This window comes from Tigriopus californicus, chromosome 6 (assembly GCF_007210705.1).
Source record: "Tigriopus californicus strain San Diego chromosome 6, Tcal_SD_v2.1, whole genome shotgun sequence".
Lineage (NCBI taxonomy): Eukaryota > Metazoa > Arthropoda > Copepoda > Harpacticoida > Harpacticidae > Tigriopus > Tigriopus californicus.
The window spans coordinates 14,195,240-14,209,827 of NC_081445.1; the positions used below are offsets into that span (position 1 = coordinate 14,195,240).

Genomic DNA, 14,588 nt, shown 5'->3' on the forward strand with positions numbered 1-14,588 from the left:
TTGACTCTCTAGTCCCTCAATAACCCGCTCAATATGTTCAATCAGTTGGGTAACCGTGCTAAAATGTGCTCGGAACCCATGCTGGCTAGGAGGAAGGACTTCATGAATATCAAGAAATTCAACAAGTTTGAACTTCATGATCTTCTCAAACACCTTTGCAATATTCAAAGTGAGAGAAATCGGCCTGTCATTACTGGGGGAGCGACTTATCTCCCCCTTTAAGAATTGGAACAAACATGAGCTAATTTAGTGAAGAATGAAACTTGCCCTGGTCCAAGATGCAACGCATCAAGTACGAGAAAACAGGAGCGAGAACCAGTGAGCATCTCATCAGAAACTGAGATGTCACACCATCAGGACTAGGAGAGCTGGAAAGCCTCAAGTCCCTTATGGCCTCTAAAGCATCTTGATCTGTGACTAACAGATCATCTAAACGCTCAACTTGACTAACCTTGTCAATCTCAACAGACTCATCTTCAAGGCAATGAGCTGTTGCTTCCGAACTCAGTGGGGTTGAAAACACATTGGAGAACTGATCTCCAAGCATGTTAGCCATAGTCTCTACATTGCTAATGGCTTCCCCATCAACCTCAAAAGGCCCAACAGAGTGTTTCATTTTTCTCTTAGAGTTCGCATAAGAGAAAAATGCCTTCGGATTCGACCTGACCTCCTGAACCACCTTACTCTCAGTTTGTAACTGGTCATATTCGATGGAGGCCTTAATCTTACCCTGAACTACGTCCAACTTTTTTTGGAGACTAGCCACAATTACTGGATTCGAAGTGCTCTTCAGTCTTTTTGCTAGTTTGCAACTCTTTTTGAACAAAGTCTTCCTATATTTTGGAATTTTTGTCCGTGTACCACCTTTCGGAACACATTCAGAGATTGCTAAACTGGAGCAAACTTCCTTAAAAACTGAAACTAACTTATCAGTAAATTTTAACTTATTCAGTAAATTTTTCATTCGCTCGATACTTTGGCAATGTATTGTAGAAAAAAAAATTGGAGCACTTTATTTTTGAAAGCTTAAGGGACATAATCTTGAATGCTTGTGGTGTCCAAAAAGCAGGATAATCAGGCCATTGAGGAAAAATACCTAATGACATGCATATGAATGTCAAGAAAAAAAGGAGGAGATTTGTAACACATTTTAGCAGTATCTCTATATTTTCAAGGAAAGGGGGTAAAAGCAATGGACAAAGTCTAGTATTTGAACGACAAGGTTGAAAAATGTAAAAGACATAAGATAGTGCAAATAATGCAAAAATAATTTGCATTTTTTGGACAGCCCTGGATATTATCCAACAATTCAAATCGCATTTATACTCTTGTTACGACAAGCGTCACATGTCATTAAGTTGCCCTTTGAAATAACTCGACATGATGAGGATCAAAAGCCCTTCCCAACCCCTTCTTTCAAATGTCATATGGACGAAAGATAATTCAGGTGTCAATACGATAATCATGTTTTATGGCGATAGTATGAAGATCATTTGTACACTAATGTGAGGATTTCTGTTTTGATAAAAGAGCTCTCAGAGGCAAGCGCAGAGGAACTATATTTTGTCATTTCTATATATGATCGAAATGATGTGATTTTGTCACCAAAGCAAGAGACAGAATGGAGGAGGGTATGAAGTGAAATATATTTTCAATACCATTGCCCATTCTGAGTGAGATAACAATTGAAAAAAAAAACCTTTTTTGTCAAGCCTATAAATATTGTGCTATGTTGAAGCTGAATAAAGGGAATTTTCTGGGTCGCGAAAAATAATCACACATCAAAAGTAAGTTTTACAGCTGTAAATGTCTCAACAGAGATTTTTCAATCTTCTCACAACATTAAAAAATGAGCACCCCTAGCAAAACTTCAGAAAATTTTGGGCAACATACCAAACCCAATGGCAAAGCACATTATGAAGGCACACTTAGTACTTTTTGCAAACGGATGTAAATTGATTCCTTTTGGAAATATTACCTAAAGCCGGCCGGAACGAATATCTGCGTAAGTGGGTTCAGTAAATTTATCAATTACAAACTCCCAACAATTAATTGAATAGGAATAGCACAAGGTGTCAAACCTGTATCAAATGTGCCTTTCGTTTGAATATCTTTGACACTTTTCTCAAGCATTAAAAACAAAAAAAAATAAGGTAATTTCCTTTACCAAATTTGCCCCTTTTTCCATTCACTAACCCACTTTCATTTGAAAGGCAACCCTTTACGATTGGTTAGGTGCATTCTTTGCCGCACAAAACCACTCTCTTTAAATTAGAATAAATATGTTGTTGAGTAAATGGAAATTGTTAAATCACACCCTTGACACTGTAGTGTAACAATTATTCATGCTAAAAGAATCGTGATCTGTTTAATACACCAATCAAAACTAAGTGTTTTTGCCTCCGTCTTTTTGGGGTTGGATGGCAATTATAGTAATCCAATTCAAAAATGTCCAGGGGACCCCATTCACTGAATATTTGCTACATAACATTCAAACCTTCTTGATAGAAACAGAGGCCAAACTCCATGAGCAATCCTTGGTATGAACATGAAACCACCGTAGCGCGTGGCGCACCAAAATGGTACAAAACCAAAACCAAAAAAAAAAGAATAAACCAAACAACGCGAGAAAAGGCAAGGAGTCATGAATTTTGTAGCTTTGACGGGTGCAGTGATCCAAGCCATTGTGTTGTTCCATGGCTCGGTTTCATCGGTGAGCGAGGAACCACCAGTCGAGGAGGATCAGTCACGCAAGGTGGAGCACAATCGACTGGAAGTGGACCACTTTCCCTCCATCCCACCTCAAGGCTACTTCCATTCCTTGTGGCTGCTCTTGAAGGGAGTATAATTACCGGATCGTTGGGAGAGGGATACATACCTAAGTACGTGCCTACTTGAGTCTATTGATCATGTATGAGAGATACCCCGTCCCCTTGGGCGTCCTAATTCTCGGACTCTTCGTTTGCACCTGGGCTCAAGAGGAATCCTCGACCATGAACACTGGGTAAGAGGGTACTAAAAATAACAATGGGATGGGATTTTGTGACAGGATTCCAAACGCTGATTATTTAAGACTCAGGAAGGGACATGCAAGTGGGAAATCTTGACAAAAGGCATTAAAAAAGCGCTAATGGAAACATCCCTTGCTCATCCGGGCACGAGAAAATGTGTACTTGGTTTTTAAAAGAGAGATAAGCCGATTGTCACTTTTGTACTCTGCTGAAAGATACATGTTCATTGCTGACATATACAAACTTCAGTATGCACAAATGAGCAGTTACTCATTTTCATGGTCCAACTTTGGGTCTACTTCTACGAAAGTAAAAACAATTTATATCTAAGCCTGCCTTTGGACTGAGATAATTTTTCCAACCGGTCGACATTGTTATTCTAACAACTTGGAGTTACCAATTAGCTTATCTTCCTCCAAATATCTAAATTTATCTGAAAATCTGCCAATTTATCTCCATCTGAGGGTTTTGTCGAAAACGATTCTTGGCGTGGTCAAAGCCTTCCAATTTGCTTGCATATAGACAAAAACCTAACCGCTTTTCCAATTAGCTATATGAGCACACATGCTTCAGGGTTTACTTTCTTCTTTACCATCTATGCTTCAAAGCGTCCCTCCAAGATGCCCTTATATTTTGTGGTCAATTAAGAAGGAATTTTTCATCTTTATGTTCCATAACGTGAATGTTAACGGCACTCTCGGGCCGTTTTTTGAAATCGATAAATCACAGACAATAACATAATAGTTCTTGTTAGTAAGTGTATCCTTGTTGAAAAGAAGGAAAAAGCATACTGGCAATCACATCAACTTGACCAAAATAGTTGAAAACTTAATTCAACCTAAATCCCTATACTACCAACCTTTATTGATCACTTATCAACTACAATCATTCTCGATATCAAAATCAACACATTCTCTAGCGTACGTATGATGCCTTGTGGAAATTTAATGATGAATATCTTCCACCAAAGGTCCGTAATGCCAAATAACTCGACGGAACCCGTGCCCCATTTCCTGAAACATGGCGAGAGTTATGCCGGCCAAACTGCGGACACAATTCTCTCACGAACCATTAAGACTGTGGCACTGGCCTTGACCATTGACAATTGGAGCAAGTGGGCTCTGATTGATCCCTTCTTTGATATCCAATGTGGAGAGTTGGTGAGCTCTCTCTCCAAACAGAATCAAAGGGATCCCGTCCAGCTGATTAAACCGGGTTACAGCGAAATGATGCTCTTCGAAAAAAAGGTGAGGCTTAATTAAACAAGCAAGACGTACGTCGTATCTTTGCTATGTTTACTTTTTTGTACGAATTTGTACTTGAGACGTATGAGCTAATGTGGATGTTGTGGTTGATTCAGTCATTGCAGTCAGGGGGCAAATATTGATAGAGGTATCAATAGAATGATTTATCTCGTCTTAAATGACTGGATGTAGATTGTACTTCAAAGAATTCCTGACTTTTATTCTTGACATATTTCTTTGCCAAATTCAGTCACTGAGGCGGTCTCCGGTCCACAGTCTTGATGTGGTTAGTTTTCTGGTAACATTTATCGTTGAAAGAGTTAACCATTTTACTTTTGAACACTGACTGCTTACAAGGCGAACAATTTAGGGGAGGATGTGTTGTCCTTAATACATGATGAACATACGTTTTTGCCTGACAGCGTATCCTATCATACACAAGGCATATACTACTAACTCAAACACAGGGTTGTCCCAATCTACGTATTAGTGTTGGGCAAAAGTCTGGCAAAAGTCGGACTTGTAGGAGCCCTTTGAATTTTTGACTTTTGTCGGACTGGCCTATTAATAACTCGAGTCAGGGCAAGCAAAAAGACTCGTCTTGCGAAATTCTAAGAAAAAAACGAATGTTTTGACGAGTCCGGACTCGAGTCCGGCCAATTTCTCCAAAACCGAGTAAAAGACTCTACTGCCATTTGCCGGATTTAAAAAAAATGCTTTCACCATCAGAGAACACTTTTTGGGCGGAAGAAAAGTGCTGTAAATACAATCTGACGAAGCTTCTTAAAGATTTTTTATTCTTTATGACAGTGATCCTCACTTGGTAGTTGTTCTCACTCTCAAAGCTGGTTCACATACTCTATTTTTTCTTTGAAAAATCTTCTTTCTTTGTTCACATTTGATGGCTTTATATTAATATATTCGTAGTCACTGCCATTGAAGTGTCTCAACATTTTTTTGATTTGTTCCAACATCCGATCTCTTTGGCGCTTTCAATAAAAAAAAAATATATATGGGACGCGGTTGTAGGACCACCCTGTACTTCTATACTTATCAAAACAAAGGACTATATACTAGCTCTTAAATCGGATGAAATAGCTGGACCAAGGGGCAAAATAGCCAATAATTCTAGGTTTTATGTTACACTATTCTAAGGTCGTGGGGTAACTGCCATCGAGTTCATCCGTCTTGACAAGATGTCAAGTGGGTTCAAAGTAAAGGGTGGTTTTGGCTTGATATTTTGGTGGAGATGGTGGTGGTTGTGGAACGTGCCGTTTTGGCACGCACATGAGTTGGAATAGGGAGCAATTTGGAGAGACTGGAGACATTCGGTCGGCTGTCAGTGGGAAAAAATGGTGCGGAAGATTGGTTGGAACAAATCACGCCAAAATTTGTGTCGTCAAGTGTCAAGACCCCCGCTCTGTTTGTGGATTCAATTGATGGTCCCCATTATCGATCACATAGCACCATAAAAGAGACTCCACTCGATCGTTATGTTCCACTTTACCTTGGTGTTAAGTTGTCTTTGATGGGCCTTGATAGAGACGTGATCATTAGTATCGACATAAGACTGACCGTGGTTGAAGGCCAAATTGGCCTGGGCTCCTAAAGGTTGGCTCCCTAACAATTAGCTCACCTTGACACAATTCTTGACTGAAGGTCTCGTTATTATGACTGGATGGGGACAAAACGTTTCCCCGTCAAGCTTGAATGCTCCTAGCCAAACCAAAAGCACTACAAAATGTTGTGTCTCAGTGGTACTGTCGTAACATCGGCTCTAGTGCGCTTTAATGTGAAACTGGTTTCAAGTATTCCAAGATGTGTGGAGCGTTCTAAAAGTGGTCTAGATATCTAAATGACGCTTAAACATTTATAGCATGCACTAACCAAGATAATTCAGCTGACACTTTAGCAACTTTTCTTGACAAGCTTTGGAACTATTTGTGCGTGACCACAACACTGAACTCTGCTTTAGGTCAATTCAGCGCTTTAGGTGCTGAATGGGTCTTCGTTCGACCTTTACCTCTCGATTGAGAGAGCATTGGACGAGGTAAAAGAGAGACTTGAAAAACAGGAAATTGAAGTTGAAATCATCCTTATAAAAACACGAAGGTCGTAAACAATATCTGGCCACCTCTTTGCAAATCCAATGCATGTCATGAAATTGCATTAGGAATATAATCCGAAGACCACTGCGTCACATCAGCAAATTTGACGTATTTGTACTTTGATTTAGCAAATACAAGAGCAAATACCTCTCACAGTAGAAACATACGAAAAACATACTTTTAGGCGGGCACTCCCCCAAACATGGCGGGGCCAAAAATATATGTCCGATCTTGACCCCACTTGTCTAGAGACCGAAATAATACTCTATTTTTGAGTGCAAAATGTTTCAAAGTATTTTTTTGGGCGGGAATAACACCGAGGGAAGATGTTATGGAATTGAGTTAGATTTGTTTAAAAAAATGTAATTTTATTCAACATGGAATACATTATTGCTTTAAAAAATATTACATATAAGAAGGGATCGTTTTCAGAGGTGCTGCTCCTCGTTTAAATACTGCCAACTTATTTTTCCTTTCCTTTGAACATCACTTGGTTGGGAGGAAGGGGGAAGAAAAAATGAATTTTGAAATTATGCTTTCCTAACATCGCATCTTTTCTCGACTCATCTGATTTTAATGCCAATCATGTTCACGTGCCAAAAAGATGTTCAATGCATTCTTTCTTGACAAAAGAAAAACCTCCAAGACACAGATTGAGGCTTCCCATGCACAAAATAAATCAGCTGAAATTAGGAAATGCATTTTTTTCCCTCTTTACTTAAACAATGTTTTTGAACAAAAAGGAAATGGAAATTGCTCTAAATATTTCACATTTGAATAATATGAATCCGCTCTCTAAAGACGTCATTGACACACCATTGCTACAACCGCGCCTCAATAGGGTAAGCTGGTGAATAGGTCGTATGTTAGCATGGCTTTACTTATTTTGCCTAGCCTTGGGGTTCATTTCTTTATCTGCCATTAGTTCTCTGTAGTGGAATGAAAAGCGAAAGTGAACCCACCTCTTATTCAGCGTCCCATAACAGATCAACTAGGAATGGGCCGGGCAAGTTTTTTCTGATCCTTGGACTTAACCTCATTTGTCAAAAATGAAGGGAATATTAGTGACAGAAAGAGGAATTTTGAAGAAAATGTAGATAACTGAATAAAAAACTTACAACTGCCCTACATGTTACCTGATTGTCTCTTGCAGTCCTATGCGAATTTATTGATTTGTGATCTACTCCATAATGTATAGAAAATAAAAGTAAAGCGACCATTGCTGAGGAAGTTGTAATAAATCTCAGAAGGCATGACATGTATCCTCTTGGATTGATGTCATGATTTTACTATTCAATTAGAGATCCCGTATTTATTCAACCAGCACGCATTTGGCATAAATGTACGCACAAGTGTAGGAAAGGTTTTGGAAATAACAAAAACCTGAGAAAAGGGCCGTGGCGGTTTCCCACTGTAGGTTTTCAGGGTGTAAAGAATGCACTTCATCATTAATCCTATTGTGGCAACATGGGCCGTGGCCTTCATTAAACACTTAGGAACTCTTGCTCTGAAGCCATTAACATCATAACTGTTAGTTTAACTTTGCAGACGCATTTTTTCCAAGCCTTTTTAACATAGGTTTCTGTATTTTATCTTGATGAACTCGAAATGATTATCTATTTCAGTCCGGCATCTCTGGTGTGTGCGGGGTGGTGACTATAGGTTTGGAGGTTCCACCCAAAGAAGATCCAGAATACATCCAAATCATGTTCAGTGTGCCATTTAGTCTGAGCGTGCGTGGTTCATACTTGGCAGTGGGCATTTCTCCGATTCTCATCAACGCTACGGGTTTGTTCAACTCATTCTACTATTACGACGAACTCACATTTGAGCGCCAAGAGTCTGGCAATCTTGTGGAGTTTGCATCAGATCGAGGAATGTTCTCAGTGCCCAGCAATATTTCCATTCATGCCCGAGAACACAAACTACCCACACGGGAAGCTCTTCGATGGTGGATTGACAGTTTTTGTGTGCCTCACCCTGCAGACAGCACGAATATTGAGCGGGAAATTCAAAACAATTCCTGGGACAGACATCAAGAGCAGGCAATAATAGGAATTTCCAAGTCCCTAAAGCAAAAGTAATTGAGATCTTCAGTGACCCAGTGACCTGGAACTCTGGCACAATTTCCATGGCAATGAAATGCATTTTCTGTTCCAACTTAGAGCCCACTCCCAAGGGAGCAACTCAGAGCGTTGACTAATGGCACAAAATTGCACTCTAATAGACCCCGTGGTTTCCAAAGACGCCCTCTCATCGTTCAAACCAATGGAACACCACAAATGGCTTGGTCTAAATCAAAAAAACGGAATTATCAGAGTTTCACCATAGCATTAGAATACATGGGAACAGCATTTAGGTTTGATGACTGAGACAAAAATATTTGGCTTATCCCGTTATCATCGATTAAACTTGGCCTAGAAACATGGCTATGATGAAGGAACGGCAACAAATCACGAACAAGAGACCAGCCATGCACATTTATAATAACCTCAAAACAAAACTAATCTTGCGCTAATCTAAGACCTTTATCAACGAGGAAACAAATTCAAGTTTAAGTTCTACAAGAAAGTAACTATACCTGTGAACTTTCCATGTTCACTTTCATAACTAAGGGTAGGCAACTCTTGCAAAACTCATTAACAAGCGCAAGGAAACACCTTTTCAAATAGTTTCCAAGATCAACCCGAAAAATGTAACTTGATGACCATGAAAACTGCCAAACCCAAGTAGTCTGAGGCGGTATTGTTGCCTGCAGTATGTCACTACATCACCTTGTCGTTAGTAGAGTATGGAACTTGGCAGTCGTCGATGGTGGTGGTGGTGGGAAAAAACTTTATGAACTTCTCTCCGAAGAATGATCGAGGAGGTCTTGGGGGAAACAACTTTAAGGACACCAATGAGCCAACACACCAAGGCCACCAAACTATTGGCTAACTTCTTCTTCTTTGAAGAGCATGCCGAGTTTTCAGGCTTGGTCCACATATTTCTTCTCTAGCAACCACCACCACTCCTTGTCAAAACAAAAGACAACACTTGAGGCTGACTTCGGGGTCCGAGTATCATGCCAGTTTATAGGGGATATGAAGTGATTCAAACTAGAGGGCTAATTCAAACCACTGAGCAAAGCAATCAGCTGACGTGATTCAATGGAGTAAAAATATAGACGAGATGCTTAGCCAACTTGTACCATGGTTAGGCAACTCTTCTAATTATTGATCACTTAATTAGCTCACGATGCTCGCTGGTCATGATTTTTGTCTTTGACTTTCTTCCACGGGTGATGACGACAACAATGTCCCAAATTAGAGCGCCAAAGTTGATTTTTTAACGCTTTTCCTTCACTTTCCAAGAATGTTAGTACATCTGCTATATGATAAGGTTCCATGATTGAAACGACAAATAAAGGGTACTTCGGATTTAACGGCCATTGCTGAACAAGAAATCTGAATGCCAAAGGCGAATTTATTTCTTTGTAATTACATCGCCTGAGAACAAGGTTGCGGGATAATTCGGTGAATATTTGGTGCAAATTCATCGCCTGTGTATAATTGCAGCTTTAGGGTGCGATGTGGTCCTGTTACTGCTTTTTTAAGATCCACTTTCTCCACCTTGCACTAGTAGGTGGATTTATGAGGGAACAATTTTCATTGCATCCACAGTATTTTCTAACTCTGAAGTCAAATGCAAGACATTTGTGAAAGCAAAGAAGAAATATCACATATCCCAAAAAATGTGTCAAAACAAACATCTTGATTATCATCCCTCCTTTTATAGCAGGAGTGAACCTTTTACTGTTAACCTTGAGAAGTGAGAGGAGAACAAGGATCTGACGCCGTTTAATTAAGCTTAAGCGAAAAAAGTAACTTGTTACCGTTGCCGGTACTTTCCAGAAAAAGTGACGCGTTACCGTTGCCGTTACCCGTTACTTTTGCTGAAATAGAGGGACTAAAACTGCAAAGAAAAACCGTTTTAACGATTTTTAAACGTTTAGTAAATATGACGCGAAACAAATGACTCGCCTTATAATTTATTTGATCCCGTCAGTGGCAAGTACGTCCTTCCCTTTGAGAGGGAGTTTGAAAAAAATCGGTTAGGAATCCTTTGCGCATATTTCTTTCTTGCGTTCATTAAAGAAGAAAGTAGCGGTAACGGGAGGGCTAAAACCCCGTTCCGTTACCGTTGCTTTTTCAGAAATGTAACGCCTTTCCGGTAGCGTTACTCAAAAAGTTACGCGTTACTCAAGCCCTGTTGATAAGGCAATCACCGGTTTTAAATCAAAAATATCTCCAACACCTTCAGAATTAAAAGTAATTCTTGACCTCCACATAATCGGATTGTATTTGATTACGTTTAAACGCAAAGTAATATCAATTGTAATTCTTACATGTCTGCCCAACACATACTTATTGTTTTTTTTTGGAACCATATATAGACAGGGTTTCTCCATTGAAAGCAAGTTTCATTGAACCGTAAAAGATTCACCGGCCACATATTTACAGTATTCGACTTGAATAGTGTTCTCTCCGGGCATGAATGGACAAGTGAATGAACATCTGCAGTGAAAATCCGTGGCACCATGACTCCCGACACGTACAAACCCGTGCTAAGTGTGGTTGTGCTTCCCGTCAATTCCAATGATACTTTCCAACCAGGCGAGTACTTCTCACCACGCCTCCAGAACGACGGATGCAGACCTTTGCCTTCAATACTTGTTCACAGCTACTTCTCGATGTTGGTGTGTGTATTGGCACGTGCTTCTGACGTGACAGCCATCAAGCACCGATAATAAAAAATGCACTGTCGAAAATTTCTCTGGAAATGATTTTTTATTGATTACATTTTTGCCTGGCATTGCTCAATGGGCCGTTAAACATATCGCTTATCATTGTCACTCTTCTTGATGGACCACAACTGCTGCCAACTGAACATGGACTCGATTTTAGAGCTCTTGAAGAGTACATTGTCTCCACAGACTTCGTTATAACCAGTGGCATATCCATTGCCTTTCAGCTGAAATCAAAGTCGAAGTTAGAAGCAACTCGCCAATAAGTTAAGGTAATAGGTCATTTGACCACTCCAAAGTGGGCTGACTGATGGTGTATTTCTGCGTGTCCTCATCAATCCAAAGTGTTCTACTTTTCAATATCTGGGTTCTGTGTTCGAAAGAATATGTAAAGCACTTGACTTTGTTGTCGAAAGTTACGCCCACCCTAATACCTTCAATCATTTTGGGGCGGGACATGTCCTCATTTTGAAAATCATTGTTTGCAGGTGTGTGTGGGTTTGCTAGTACCAATCTCAGTCTTTCAAACATGTTTTGACAAATCTAGCTTTGGTTTATTGGCACTGACTGAGCTTCTTTATTTTTTCTTTCTCAAATTAAAAAACCTAACAAATGTCAGGACTGATTGGAATTCAAATGATGAGTTTTTGATTTGAGCGTCTGTGTAAGGTCAAATTATAAAGGAACCTAGAAATGCCTCTCTTACCATGAGGAGAGCAAACGCCATATTGTCGTCCTCTTCGCGGGTCTTGTAAAGATGCTCGGCCTCAAAACACTCGAATGCTTCCATTTGCGCCATAATTCTTCGGAATCGTTCCGGATTCGAATAACTGGAGGGCAAATCGAGTTATTGCCTCTTGATTCTGGTAGTGTTTAGATCCTTTCCCCCCCCCAAAAAGGCCAAAGCAACTTACTGGATCCTGAGACTGGTGGCCTCTGCCTCGTTGAACCACCTCCAATCCTTTTGCTGCTCGTCGTGCAGACCATAGTAATCGAAATTGAGGTCCTCAATATCCTCCACCACGACTTCAATGTCACCAGGGACAGTCCAGTCGTAGACCAGGACTTGGGAATGGTTCCTACGAAGCCAATGTCAACAACAGGTTTGCTCGCCTTACTTTGGGACCGACGATAGTGCACATACCTGGCCTTTTGCAGATAGTTGTTCTTCATCCCTTCGTAGATATCGTGCAGATATTGAGAGTTCTTCCAAACTGGAGAATCTTTATCCCATTCGTTTCCCCGGGAACAGATTTTCTTTTGAACCTATTTATATGGAGAGATGAGGAATTAAATTTTTTTTTTAAGTCTCCAACAATGGGCAGAGATCCTTTCTACAGTAATAGAGAAATGAAATAAATTTCAATCATAAATCATGAAAAACTAAAAGGCCTAACAGATATGGTTAATTACAAATGACTTGACGGTATCCGTAAAAATAGATAGTATAAAAACAAAGATAAAAAAGAATCATAATCTTGAAATATAAAAGTCGTAATTATGAATAACAAACCCACCCATTTTAACTATGAATAAAAAAAAACACACATGAATGGGATATGCAGTCATTTCCCAGAGAAAGTCCAAAAACATAGCAAACATAGCTTTTCAAGCTGCTCATTCATCTTTTGAGTCTCATCAGATTTGATCCTCGAACGAATTAGTGCAGTGCTGATGAAAAGCCTAAGGCAAAAACCAATACTTGACTTCCCTGTCTTAAATCCAAGATGAGAAAATATCGCATGAATTCAAAATTATCCACCACACCTACCTCGGAGATCGGAGCGTCTAACCAAATAATCAAGTTTGGTCGGAACAAGTGGCCCATGCACATTTCGCGGGATGTCCGCATGAACTTAACCGCTATGAAAGGAACCGAAAAAAAAACGTATAATCTAAATGCCAAAACAGAACACGCCATCCATCTCATAATTCTTACATGATTGACTCATCCAACCCGCATTGACGGCGGCTTGGGCATAAATCAAATCGGAGAACGGACCACGTTCCATCACCACTCCCTGACCTAAAAACAAAACAACAACAAGCAATTCCTCCGTTTATAATAATGAAAAGAGATTCCACTTGGGTTTTATAGGAACTCGTCTTTACCAGTGTTCAGGATGTGTCTTAAAGCCAAGAGATGCTGGTGAACCATCAACTTGAAGAGGCTGTTGTGCATGCGGTCGTAACATCCTGGCAAAGCCACGGGGTTGCGGAAGAAATCCTTCTCGTCGTAGGACTTATTCCGATCGGTGAGATACTCGTCCAGCTTTCTGCACAAGCAAAGATGGACACGCAATATTGTTAGGAAACCATTGAAAACAAGAAGAAATAGGAGTGCCTCAAAGGGGCCAAGTGATCGAGGGTAAATGTTGTCATGGAAGTGTATTGCTCTCATATAAAAGACTGCACATTTTTGAGAAGAAGAAGAGTGCATCCACTCAAATGTTTTGATTGGCCACCTAACACTCCTTTCGATACTCATTCAAGCAATTTTCATCACGGAACTGGCTTTTTTGACGTGGACGAAATGGTCACCCTCCGATCTCTAAGAAGTCACAATAAACTTATGGTCATTTTAAGCCCAACACAAACCTTTTAAACGATTCGATGTTTACTTCAGTTGAAAAGACATGTTTTCCTTTGCTTCTAATTATGTTCTTCAACTATAGGAAGAGAAATTTCTGCAAGACTGAATCTTTGTTACTTTATTGCTAATCTCATTTTAAAACCCACACGGTTAAAACGGGGCCAATCCATGCGTGATCTTCTTTTCAAATATATCGTGGAACCAAGTCATGGGTTGTGAGAACTACTCACCACTATCGGAGCATTCCTTGCTTTGTCCCTGTTGTTGAACTACAGAAGTTTTGCCATTGACTTTTTTTTTTTTAATCCCAGATAGGGATTCGATAATGAGGAATGGTTTCGAAGGGTTTCGATAGTACCATTATATTCCTACCGTCAGCGGCAAAAAGAGTATCATGGGCTATTTGAACAGTCTTAGGCAGTTAAGACTATTTTGGGCCATTACGTAGTTTTTGCCTTTTGAGACACTACCATGGTCTGAATGATGAAGATTATAGTTTTTAATCGAAACATAGGTACCTTGACACACATTTCATTCAAAAACACTTACATACTTGCCCAACAACCAAATCTGTGTTTCAATTTTTTTTTCCGAGCAAAAATTTGCCATTTTTTTTTAATGAAATGTACATCTTGAAGGTGCACTTAGTTTTTTTTTTTTTAATTCCAAACTATAATAATCATGATTCAAGCCATGGGAAAGCGTGCTCTTAAACACTTAGCTGCTCAAACTAGTCCCAGGCGNTCAAAGATTGCATTTGCATCAAATTTGACTACCAATTGCTCCGGTTATATCTTAAAGCAATTGCCAAAAAATATAACATTCTTATTTTGTGCCTAAAACATA

At 39.7% G+C, this 14,588-nt stretch overlaps 2 protein-coding genes across 2 annotated transcripts in view; one reads left to right on the plus strand and one right to left on the minus strand.

The window, feature by feature from the left end:
• The first annotated feature begins 2,663 nt into the window (after positions 1-2,663).
• Positions 2,664-11,064, plus strand: LOC131882093 (uncharacterized). Its single transcript, XM_059229134.1, has 3 exons — positions 2,664-3,004; positions 3,982-4,258; positions 7,989-11,064. Exons 1-3 carry the CDS (start codon positions 2,910-2,912, stop codon positions 8,445-8,447), a joined length of 831 nt encoding a protein of 276 aa, XP_059085117.1. The 5' UTR covers positions 2,664-2,909; the 3' UTR covers positions 8,448-11,064.
• A 109-nt stretch (positions 11,065-11,173) lies between these two features.
• Positions 11,174-14,588, minus strand: part of LOC131882092 (NADH dehydrogenase [ubiquinone] 1 alpha subcomplex subunit 10, mitochondrial-like) — a 6,634-nt gene continuing 3,219 nt past the window's right edge. The window contains exons 3-9 of the mRNA XM_059229132.1: positions 13,262-13,425; positions 13,089-13,175; positions 12,921-13,012; positions 12,294-12,415; positions 12,064-12,228; positions 11,856-11,979; positions 11,174-11,376 (exon numbers count right to left, since the gene is read on the minus strand). Coding sequence (XP_059085115.1) covers positions 11,233-11,376; positions 11,856-11,979; positions 12,064-12,228; positions 12,294-12,415; positions 12,921-13,012; positions 13,089-13,175; positions 13,262-13,425 — 898 coding nt within the window. The 3' untranslated portion in view covers positions 11,174-11,232. The remainder of the gene's footprint in view (positions 11,377-11,855; positions 11,980-12,063; positions 12,229-12,293; positions 12,416-12,920; positions 13,013-13,088; positions 13,176-13,261; positions 13,426-14,588) is intronic.

Excerpts from the sequence above, each read along its gene's own strand:
- LOC131882093 (XM_059229134.1), top strand. The coding sequence starts at position 2,910 with ATGTATGAGAGATACCCCGTCCCCTTGGGCGTCCTAATTCTCGGACTC. Across the intron at positions 3,005-3,981 it reads TCCTCGACCATGAACACTGG|GTCCGTAATGCCAAATAACT; the intron begins GTAAGAGGGTAC and ends CTTCCACCAAAG. Across the intron at positions 4,259-7,988 it reads TGATGCTCTTCGAAAAAAAG|TCCGGCATCTCTGGTGTGTG; the intron begins GTGAGGCTTAAT and ends TATCTATTTCAG.